At 38.2% G+C, this 12,499-nt stretch overlaps 1 protein-coding gene across 3 annotated transcripts in view; it reads left to right on the top strand.

Annotated features, from left to right (window-relative positions):
* LOC136877431 (putative ATP-dependent RNA helicase TDRD12) overlaps positions 1 to 12,499 on the top strand; it is an 821,384-nt gene that overhangs the window by 60,894 nt on the left and 747,991 nt on the right. For all 3 annotated transcript variants that reach the window (XM_067151463.2, XM_067151464.2, XM_067151462.2), the window contains exon 4: positions 3,663 to 3,871. In XM_067151463.2, the coding sequence (XP_067007564.2) occupies positions 3,663 to 3,871 (209 nt within the window). The remainder of the gene's footprint in view (positions 1 to 3,662; positions 3,872 to 12,499) is intronic.

Genomic DNA, 12,499 nt, shown 5'->3' with positions numbered 1-12,499 from the left:
TGTTAAATTCTGTTTACCCATTTTCTCGTGGCTCGGCATTGATATGGACTTGGCAACAAAAATATAAATTCATTGATATCTCTGTTATCATAGACGGTACAGTAAAAATGTATAGGATATAAATGATCGGAAATTTAATTCTATATAACTTTAGTTATGTAGTATTTAGTGATAGGACCACTAATAATATAAATATTTGAGAATTAAATGTTAGGCCTTCCCCTAAACTACCATTTCACTCAGCGTAAATAAAATAAATAAAATAATTTATAGCCTAGATTGTAGTGGCTCATTCCCCAACTTTACACACCGATTTTCATTAAAATCTCTTAAGCCATTTTCTCGTGATGCGTGTACATACCTATAGACAGACAGGAATTACGGAAAAGTAAATAGTGCATTTCCTTGTTACTGCAGGCATGACCGATACAGAAATACCGTTCTTTTTAAATTCTGAGCAATGTACAGACAAAATTCTTCTTTTATATATATATATACACAGGGTGAAGCGTAATTCGCGCACTCGGGCGTCGCAGCGCGACTCCTCACATGCCAGCAATAAAAAAATGTATCTTACAAAATTTCGTCTTGCGAGTATATCCGGCAGAAAAACGACGTTGAAGAGTAGCAATCTGGCAACACTGTAACCACATGTAGGGTAACTACCTCTGTCAGCAGGCATAACTTGTATTGTACAGTTGGTGCAATGGATAGAATTTTGGGTTAGCATGTAGGAGGTCGAGTGGTCGATCCTGGGTTGAGGCGTATGTTTTTTATTTCGTAAATGTAGTCCAGGTGGTATGGTATCTGGCATCTTAATCGTCAACACCGATTGCAGTGGGTCCTCTAGAAACCATTTGCTCTTACATACTACGATCCTAAAAATGAACGAACAATCGTTTTCATTGGTCAGCTTTGAAAGGCGCCCTTTCCACGTCGTGGGCGTGAATTTATTCGCACCACTTCATCTACTAGATGTGAAACCTGTTTTCTTTGTACCCTTCTCCAATGGTCCTATAGATTAGTACCAACTATTATTCTTGCCTCGTTCAGGTCCATTACATTTCGTTGGGGCCTTACGTTACGTTACGTTGTTTCAGCGTTACAAAATGTTGTAAATGTAGGATACATGTGACCTCAGAAACGGTGTCTTACTGTATTACTATAGGTAATGTCAGATGGAAATTAGCAAATAAAAAATGCGCCTCAACCCAGGATCGAACCATCGACCTCCTGCATGCCAACCAAATACTCTACCCACTGCACCAACTGTACAGAACGACTAACTTCTGCTGACAGAGGTAGTTACCCTACATGTGGTTACAGTATTGCCAGATTGCTACTCTTCAACGTCGTTTTTCTGCCAGATATACTCGCAAGACAAAATTTTGTAAGAGACATTTTTTTATTGCTGGCATGTGAGGAGTCGCGCTGCGACGCCCGAGTGCGCGAATTACGCTTCACCCTGTATATATATATGTTTCCCATTTGAGCATTCGCATTTCCAATTAACATGATGTTATCTTTATGTACTAGGTCTTCCAGGAACTCTTACTTACCATCGTCATTGTATCCATGCTGTGAGTCATATACTTGAATTATGTGATTCATATACAGTACTTGAATTATTGTGAAAAGGATTTTGCCTAGATTTACTCTGGCTTTGATGATTCTTCATATACAATCTAGATGTCTGTGATGGCCTCAGTGTGTTTGCGTGGGACCAAACCTCCGCTACATGCCTTTCCTCTTTGCTGTTGCCATGCCTGTACAACCTGTAACCTTTTTTCAACTTCGTTGAGTTTGTCCCTTTCGTCTCACCCAGCCCTATATATGTACTGTATTTTCCTCCGTTCCATCATGTTAATTATATCTTCACTTTTGTCTTTTTTTCCTAGTGGTTTAATGTTGCACTGACACATCAAAGGTTTCTAGTGATGCTAAGATTGGGAAGGTAATGGCTATGGTCTTAATTAAGGTACAGCCCCAGCATTTGTCTGGTGTGAAAATGGGTAACACCTGGTTGAGTGGCTCAGACGGTTGAGACGCTGGCCTTCTGACCCCAGCGTGGCAGGTTTGATCCTGGCTCAGTTCGGTAGTATTTGAAAGTGCTCAGATACATCAGCCTTGTGTCAGTAGATTTATTGCCATGTAAAAGAACTCCTGCGGGACTAAATTCTGGTACCTTCGCATCTCCGAAAAACTAGTTAGTGGAACGTAAATCAAATAACATTATTATTATTATTATTACTATTGTTATTATTAAAATGGAAAAACATGGAAAAATCATCTTCGGGGCTGCCAGTGGTGCTGTTTGAACTTATCATCTTCTGAATGCAAGCTCAGTGCTACGTTGCCGGAATCGCACAGCTTTCTTCACTCTTGCCAGTCAGTGCAATCACATCTTCTGGCATTCCCAGGATGAGCATCAGATTCTGAAAAGTCATAATTTATTCCTGGTTCACAGGAAGTGGAGTCTACATTTGGTTTAGAATTCATCTGAGACATGTTCTTACTTTGAAAGCAGCAAAATATTACTTCTATCCTGACTTGTTAGGCCTAGCATATGGGATGATTTACTTTCAGGGTTAACTCCCTTTCAAGATCCCTTCGAACATGTTGCATTGACTGTGAGACAAAAAGGTTTCATCATGTGCTATTTTATCTTTTATTTAAAGAAACAATTTTTGTTGCGGTGCTTTTCTTTTATCTTAATTTTAAAGGTCTTAAAAGTCTTGTATTTATTTTTTCCCCTTGATTTGTGTTTTATATTTGATGTGAACTTTTCATATTCTCAGTTATTCATAAGGTGCTAATTCCTTAATTCTGCAGGGAGAAGCATCAGAAAGTTGCTGTAGTATGCAGGGAATGCCGGGGGAACAGATTGCCGACAATTCATTGCTAGATTCGCCGATAAGCTGTAGCAGTGCAAGCAGGTGTTAAGTTTAATTATGGTAGACCTAAATTATTTGTTAAGAGTTAATTATGGATTAAGTTGAAAACTTGTCTTTCATCAGTGCAGCTATAGAAAATGATGCCCATCATTCTTGATACAAATGTTACATCGGTATAAAAAGTTCTGAAACTCTATTTGTATTTCCGCCTCTGAAATTTCACATATTAGTCATCTAATTTCATTCTCCAGGGCTTCAATATTATGTGGATTGTTGTTATACACTTTCTGTTTTAAAATTCTCCACAAATAAAAATTGCTGACACTTAAATTGGGGGAGTGAGGGGGCCAAAGTCCATGACAAATTGTTTGCTATTGAAGTGACTGAAAAATTTGCAAATGGTTCTGTCATATGGTTTCTTCTTTAGGAGAAATGTCTCTAATGGAAATATCTGTTGTTCATTGCTATATGTCACCATACTGATAGCTAACACAACTAACAGTCAACAATTGTAGGAGTGTAACACTAGTAATGTGCACTCAACAAAAGCTCCACTCTCAAATTAAAAATTAATTCCATAACCATGCTCGCTGCCTGACTATGCACTGTATCCTGTTCACTTAGGAACAAATCAGCATTTTCCCAGCCCACCTATGTGGCAGCACCGGCTGAAGTGCCTCTCCCTATAATAATTTAAAAGTTTTATTATTGTTTTATTATATCATGGTTATAAAATAATATCTTTTAATTTAATTCCTTGTTTTACAGTGTTACAAGTGAATGGACAGAAGCTGCTATTAACTTTGTTAATACGACTATCAAAAGACACCAGACCGGATATTTCCTACCGAGATTGGGCTTTGGTGAAAATAAACGATTTGGAGAGTTGTATCTTCATGAAATTAATGGACACGTGAACTTGGGCAATTTGCTTGTGGAGATGGAATATGCTGTTTGGGAAGAAACTTTGTTTAAAGGTACCACATTGTTTTTTATGTTTCACTTACATTTTCTAGTGATCAGATATTGGAGTTGCATTACTAAAGGTACTGAACATTGCAGCTCTCATAAGATTTATTTTGTTATGATTGGGCGAGTGAACATTATTGTATTTGTGATAGTTGTATACAGTATTTCATATGATCAGTCTAAATATGTATGACTACAGCTGAGTACAGTAGAACTCCCTTTTAATGAATCTCTGGGGGATTTGATATTTCTTCCTTAAAAACTGGTTTTTCCTTAAAAGGGGGTTCAAAGAAAATAGGCTATATGTCACAAGAAATAATAATACATTTATGTCTTTAGCTAATGTAATGTCAAGAAATAATAAATGAATTTGTTAAGAAATACTAAAAAGTCAAATTAACTCAACAATAACATAAAAATTTACAAAATAGCAGACATAACAAATTCCTTAATGAACCATTGGGAGCACAACCTGCAGCACAGAAAGGAGAAATATGTACTACTGACTTGCAATTTTAACTTGAAGGAACAAAGGCCTAACACTATTAAAATTTATGGTAAATAGACCATGAGAATCGTGAGAACAAGCTATTAATCTTCACCTTCTGAAATAGGTCAGTACAGTAGTTTGCTACCCTTTGCCCAGATGTCTCACGGAAGGAAGTTTTCTCTCAGTTTGGTTGAGACTATTTCTGAGGTCTTCATCAACGTTGAAGGAGGAGAAGTCTCTCCACTGCTGCCCAAAATGTTGGTACTGCTGGATCCTCTTTTTCTTCCTCTTCAGTACATTGTCTTTTTGCAACTTCACAAAGGTCTCCAAAATTCATCTTTGATTCTGAGGTTAGGATATCATCATCTCAAGTAACAAATTCTTTGAATGGGTTGGCACTTGTGTCCTTTGTTACAACCCCTCAGTCTTCCCCAATATCATCAGTAGCGTCTTCTTCATTAAAAACTTCTGAAATAGCACCAAAACCTGCATGGCCAAAGCAGTTTTGAAGAGTGTCCGTTGTGACTATTTGCCGTGCTGCTGGGTGATTCCAGAGAATAGTCCACCCAAGTAGGAAAAAGTAAAGTTTAAAATAAAACTCAACAATTTTTTTTATGATAAATAAAACATGAAATTTTATTAATTTTATGGTATGTTCATTTATCGATGTCTTTGTGTTTGATTGTGTAGTTAATTGACCCTTTGTGTAGAGGCTAAATTCATTTAATATTTCTCAATAGTTTTAGGAATTCCTGTTTATTATGATGACAAGCTATGAAAATAATTATAGTAAATGTTAATGCTACTGCTCTTTGCAGTAAAGGTTATTAACAGTTTATATAAGGTGTAATAAAGCGATGAATTTATTGTTGCAGGCCGTGCAAACATGCGACGAAAAAAGTATAAAAGTTTCTGTAGACGAAAAGCGTGTGGCTCAGTTTGAATAAAACTTAGTATGCCAAGCCAATACTGTACACTCTCTCAAGCTGTTATATCATCCGTTTTAAATTTCAAATGAATTCGTGTGAAGCTTATAGTAAAATACGACATGTGTTTACGGCGTTCTTGGAGCAGGCGACCGGGAAGTTCCCAGCTGCCGCAACACGCTGCCCACAGGATTCTGTTTCTGGGTCGCACTCACTTGTAAAGGACGTATTTTAGAATAGCTGTCGGTGTTTACACTGAGGTGATATTTAATAATGCCACTTACCCACAAGGAACATTGTAAATGGTATCGTGAGCAGGAAAAGAATGATGAGGATTTAAAAAAAAAAAAAAAAGGAAAGGGAAAGGCATGCAACGAGAAGGAAGATGACACCTGCCCAGTTACGCGTATGCCGCCAACAGGTGCGAGTATCGTTGATAAGACACAGAGCTCAGAAAAAAACTTCAGGGCTTATTAACAGTTACTTCCTGTTGTACAAGTCCAACAGCACAACCATAAATACTGATTGCAGAGTCGAGTACGCCAACGTCTGCTTATAAATGCAAACAAATATTGGGGAAAGCTGGAGGGCTGTAAAGCGTTCGGAGCAGGTTTTACCAGTGAGTCCATGGAAGAAATGGGAAGTTGTTTCTGCGCTGAGTGTAAATTTTGTTGTAAGTTTATCTACCTCCGGCAAGCACAGGAAGTCTTACTTCCAAATAAAGAATTCTTAAATTTCTCAATCCGGATGATACCAGTTGGCCATCTCCTCAAGCAACAGATTTTATCTCCGTAAAGGATAGTTCTGGACCAAAAAAAAAAGGTTCATGTGCATCACAATGCAAGATGCATACAAAATTTTTAAACAAGAATACCCACATGACACAATCGGTTGGTCTTCTTTTCGCGGACCAAAGTACATTTCTGTGCACTACCGGGAACACATGATATTCAGTATGTGAAGCCATTCAAAAAATATATAGTTCAGGCAAGAAAATATTATTCTGAAACTACTACCACACACTCTCTACATCCAGACTGCAAGATCGAAGCCGATGGCAAAAATCCACCCCGTGATACGGCTTTCAAAATGGTTGACTTCGTACTTGGAAAATACAATGGAAAGAAATTTGAAATATTTTGTTTGTACCATAACTGAAAGTAATGGTGATATTTATTTTGTAACCAATTTTTGCAAGTGCAATGATGAAGCTAAACTGTTTTGTGAACCACAGACGAAAGACGAGTGCTTTTTAAATGTAAGTGAAATCAAATGAAAATAACCTGGGACTTGTTTTGGTCGTGGGAAATGGTATTTTGATGAGTCCATACCAGAAGCAGAATGAACAAAAACAGTTTTTTATATTATTATTATATTATTTAATTATATTTTTTCTGACCAAGCCTTTATTCAAACTGTAGGCTACTTAAGCATTGAATGTTCAATTATTTTTAAATATTTTAGTTCATTTTACATTCATTGTTATTAGTGTTAAATAAATGTGTGACAATTCATAAAAACACTTTACTTTATTAAGTAGGGTACCTGTTGGTACCAGTATCTGTAGTTATATACCTTATTATTATTATTATTATTATTATTATTATTATTATTATTATTATTATTATTATTATTATTATTATTGAAGCTTGTAGTTTCATGTGACCGATAATCTCACTATCATAAGCCATGGAACCTCACTTTTTACATGAAATCCGAACCACCGGACGTGACATTCACCTCGAAAAACACACATCCATTAATCGGGACTGAAACCCAGTCCATCTTGATGGTTCCAAGCAGCTTCACCACTGCGCCATCACACGCCTTTATTGTTACTTACTGCAATATTAAATATACATTTTATAATGATTCGGAGTTCTAAGATTTATTAATCCCTCATTCCATGTCGCCATAGCACTGATTCATGTGCGTAATCCTGCGACGCTGTCATTAAACATGCGACGATTGTCTTTAACTGTATTATACAGACATTATGAAACTTACACATTTGGTTTATTTCGCAAAATGTACCCTTGTCCTTCTTGTAATCAATACATTTAAACTTTACCAATAAAAGTTACCACGATTCGCAGAATTTAGAAAAAACGTAAAGGTATGTAAAGTTCAAAGTCCGTTCCGTGTAAACACCGATCGCTATGTTCAAAATTTTAAAAGTAAGTTTCATATATATGTTAAAAAGAAATGTACAAATGTAAACAAGCGACGCCTGAAATTTGCCCTCTACAAACATATGCATGTCTTGGACTATATTCAATTTCATTTCCTCATTTCTTTCGAGGAAAGAAATAGCTCCTTGTACCAGGGCCTTCCTGTACTTCACTTTCTCAGAATGAATAATGCCGAGGTCCAAAGGCTGCAAGTGACTGGTGCAGTTAGGAGGAAAGAAAACCCACTTTGATATTCTGCAGGAAGGGTGTATCTGAAGGATGAGCTGGACATCTATCACCAGCACTATCTTCCTTCATGTCGATCCCATCCTAACCCCTATGCACCCGTAAGCGGACTGGTACGCGCTCGAGCGGCTGGGCCAGGACTTCACAAGCGGACTGGTACGCCGGAATGCAAGGTCGCATATTGGAGGCATTTGTGACATCTGTTGGCATTTTCCGGAAACATTTCTAATTGAAATCTGTTCTTGGTGTCTCAAAGTGTCACCAGAGTACTTTGGTATGAAACTTTGGCAAAGAGAATTGATTAAAATATCGATCGAGAAATCTGTATTCTGTTGTTGACAAGATGGCTGACTGAGAAGGAAGTTGCTTGCTCGCGCGAAATGCTCAGTAATAGCGAAATTCAAAGCATATTTGATGTTTTAGGCTCTGATTTCAGCAGTATTAGTGATCCTGTGCATGAATGAAAACGAAATATATCACCAGAGATCTTTCCCGTAGTAATATCGTACAACATGGAATGCCAAATGAACTTTCTCCCGCCCCTCAAGATCCGATTGCGACTGCCGGATTTGAACCTACGATCTTGGTACCTGGATGTGAACACTTTACCACTGATCCTCAGACTGGATCTTAATAATAATAATAATAATAATAATAATAATAATAATAATAATAATAATAATAATAATAATAATAATAATAATAATAATAATAATAATAATAATAATACACCGAGAGAGACATACGGTTGTAAGTTCGTATTTGGGATATAGGTTTGAATCTCTTCATTCACTTACTCGTGATTTGTTTCCCATTAATTCCTTATTTCCAAATCAGGCAAATGTTAGGCTCATGTCGTATTGGTTTCCTATTATTTCCTTATTTCAAATCAGGCAAATATTAGGCTCGTGCCGTATAATTAAGGCCATAACACACACTAAAGAACTTCCGGGGTGAGATAAGGTAATGAAAAATTTAAGATTTGAAAGGGATTTTTATGTGTTATATGTCTGTATCGTTCTGTTTTTGATGTCATGAGCAATAGTGTGGAATTTCTCAATAATATACAACAGGTCCCATGATAATACGTGCATTCGATCACCCACTATACTGTTTTAACCGAAAGCTTGCAACACCCAGGTTGCATACTAAAAAGTTGGCGGATTCCTAGCAATGTCAGAGCAAAGGGTGGGTGGATGCATATGGGTTAACATCCAAGCGTTGTAAATATTTTAGAAATATCGCCGATGTCATCACGCACTATTGTTAAAGTCATATTTGTACGGGAGTGTACGGGTGTTCTTGAAACATCTTGGTTCCTTAAATTTTCCGATTATTAGTGGGGGTGTTCAGCTCCATGGGTAAATGGTTAGTGTGCTGGCCTTTGGTCACAGGGATCCCGGGTTCGATTCCAGGCAGGGTGGGGAATTTTAACCATCATTGGTTTAATTTCCCTGGCACGGGGGCTAGGTGTATGTGTTGTCCGTATCATTTCATCCTCATTACGACACGGAGTTGGCCTACGGGCATCAAATCAAAAGAGCAGTTGGTCTACAGGTGTCAAATCAAAAGACATGCACCTGGGGAGCCGGACACTCCCGGTACTAAAAGCCATAGACCATTTCATTTCATTGGGGGTAAGTTTTCACTCGCTTCGCTGTTAACATATAACAACGCTGTTGGTCTTTCTTTACTTTTTTTGCTTTCGTGGCATTTTTCTGCGCGAACAGCATGCGTCTTTGACAGGAGCAAATTGTAAAACACTCCCGTGTCATCAGCATTAAAAATATCAGTAGCATCGTATCCTTCAAGAAGTCGAAGCTACGTATTCTTTTTCCAGTACACAACTGTATCGTCATTAATTCCGCACTCTCACCACACGTTTTGGATTGGTATTATAAATTTAATAATTCGGGACAAATATTTCAGATTCCCTATGGGAATCAACATCTATATCATCTGATAACCAAGCAGGCATCAATTTTTGGTAAAGAGACAGTGTCTCTCATAGTGCATTGGCACTGCCGGTGGCTCCAAGTAGCCTACGCAGTGGCCTCCACGGTATGTACTAGCCAGCATCATGGTAGGTGTGCTAGCTACCAACTGATGAGCCCAACCTAGCACACAAGGGCGAAACGCTGGCAACCAGGAATGAGTTAGCTGGAAAATTTATAATGTCCAATAATGGACCATTTATATTGGTATTATAAATTTACTCATTCAGGACAAATATTTCAGATTCCCTATGGGAATCAACATCTATACCACTAATGATGTCTATCTTTTGTTAAAGAATCAGCTTACCATCTTCTTTCGTTTAGCAGCCGTAACACGCAGTACAACTCGTATCACAGACACAAATCCAACTCGTAGCACAACCTGCACAGAAGAATAAAAGCAGTGAATGAGGCTGGAGATATTCTTCAATCTGCACCCTCTGCGTGATTCCTAAGCAGAGATTGGAGTCGCGAGACGGAAATTTCTAGTCGGTGAAACAGCGCTACGGCTAGAGGTTAAGGTAGCTGACCTCACTGGAAACATAACCATTGAAGTGAAGATCCTCCTTTTTCAGATAATGCGTGGACATAGGATATTTCAGTTCATTATGGGATTATTTATACATTTTAAATTTATTATTATTATTATTATTATTATTATTATTATTATTATTATTATTATTATTATTATTATTATTATTATTATTCATGGTGTGGGTTACTGTAGTCACGTCCTAGTTTGTGAACCATGGGCAACGGCTGAGTGGCTTAGTAAGTGGTACTGAGAGTCGAGATACCAGTTGCTACGGAATGGAAGTGGGCATCTCAGACATATTCTAAGAGATGGGCGTCTTTATGCTCAGACAGCTAGGCCTATACAATCCACCAGTGGTCTCTAACCTGTTAGAGGAGAGATCCTCACTTGGACTATGTGCAAGTAGGGTAGCATCCTGCTTCATGAATTTACCAAACTCAGAACATTTTAAGCAAACCTCGGACCTATGGGATTAACGGAGGCCCACTCCCATTTGACAGGCGAGGGATACCTTCGAAACAACTTGGCGAACGAAATGTAATTCGATGGGGAGCTATCAATATTAATTGGGCTTATGGAAGAAAGAAAGTAGAATTGGCTGAGTCAGCAAAGAAGATGCATCTGGATGTGCTAGGTGTAAGATATATTTGGGTAGGGGGAGATAACGAGGGAGAGATAAGAGATTATAAAGTGTACTTGATCGGTCTTGCAAAGAGGATGCATCTGGATGTACTAGGAGTAAGTGATATTTGGGTAGGGGGAGATAACGAGGGATAGATAAGAGATTATAGAGTGTACTTGACCGGTGTTAGAAAGGGAAGGGCAGAGTATGGGGTAGGGCTGTTTATCAGGAATACCATTGCATGCAACATAGTTTCTGTTAGGCACGTAAATGAGCGAGTGATGTGGGTAGATTTGGCAGTTGGAGGAATTAGGATGAGAATTGTCTCGGTGTATTCACCATGTGAGGGTGCAGATGAGAATGAAGTTGACAAGTTGTATGGAGCATTGAGTGACATTGTAGTCAGGGTCAGGAGCAAGGATAGGATAGTGCTAATGAGCGATTTCAATGCAAGATTTGGAAATAGAACTGGAAGATACAAAAGGGTGATTGGTAAATGTGGGGAAGATATGGAAGCTAATGGGAATGGTAAGCGTTTGCTGGACTTCTGTGCTTGTATGGGTTTAGCAGTTACAATTACATTTTTCATTTTCATTTTCAAGGCTATTCACTGCTAAACATGGCAGGCTAGGGGTACCAGATCCGTAATAGACTGTACCTTAACTGACTTTGAATTTAGAAAGTCTGTTAGGAATGTACGAGTTTTCCGGGGATTTTTCGATGATACAGACCACTATCTGATCTTTAGTGAACTAAGTATCTCTAGGCCTAGGGTAGAGAAAATGAAATCTGTCTGCAAATGAATAAGGGTAGAAAATTTCCAGGACGAGGAAATTAGACAGAAGTACACGGATATGATTAGTCAGAAGTTTCGAACAGTAGGTAGTAAGCAGGTTCAGGTTATAGAAAGTGAATGGGTGGCATACAGCGTTGCTGTAGTAGAAACAGCAAGGAAATGCCTAGGAATGACTGTGTGTAAAGATGGGAAAAAGCAAACATCTTGGTGGAATGATGAAGTGAGAACAGCTTGTTGGTGAAATTACGCTTGAGGAAGTGGAAAGGATGGTAAATAAACTCCATTTTCATAAAGCAGCAGAAATAGATGAAATTGGACCTGAAATGGTGAAATATAGTGGGAAGGAAGGGATGAAATGGCTTCATAGAGTAGTAAGATTAGCATGGAGTGTTGGTAAGGTACCTTCAGATTGGACAAAAGCAGTAATTGCACCTATCAGTAAGCAAAAGAACGGGAAGGATTGCAACAACTATCGAGGTATCTCATTGATTCGTGTACCAGGCAAAGTATTCAATGGCATCTCGGAAGGGATGATGCGATCAGTGGTCTAGAAGAAGTTGAATGAAAACCAGTGTGGTTTCAGACCACAGAGAGGCTGTCAGGATCAGATTTTCAGTATGCGCCAGGTAATTGTAAAATGCAACGAGAGGAATTGGCACTTGTTTTCATGTTTCATAGATCTAGAGAAAGCATATGACATTGTTACAAGGGAAAAGATGTTTGACATACTGGGGAAGTATGGAATTAAATGTAGATTTTTAAAATCAATCAAAGGCATTTATGTTGACAACTGGGTTGCAGTGAGAATTGATGGTAGAATGAGATGTTGGTTCAGGCTACTTACAGGGGTTAG

This window comes from Anabrus simplex, chromosome 7 (genome assembly GCF_040414725.1).
Source record: "Anabrus simplex isolate iqAnaSimp1 chromosome 7, ASM4041472v1, whole genome shotgun sequence".
NCBI classification, from domain to species: domain Eukaryota; kingdom Metazoa; phylum Arthropoda; class Insecta; order Orthoptera; family Tettigoniidae; genus Anabrus; species Anabrus simplex.
Note: the sequence above shows the minus strand (reverse complement) of the source record. Positions and strands in the feature narration are given on the sequence as shown.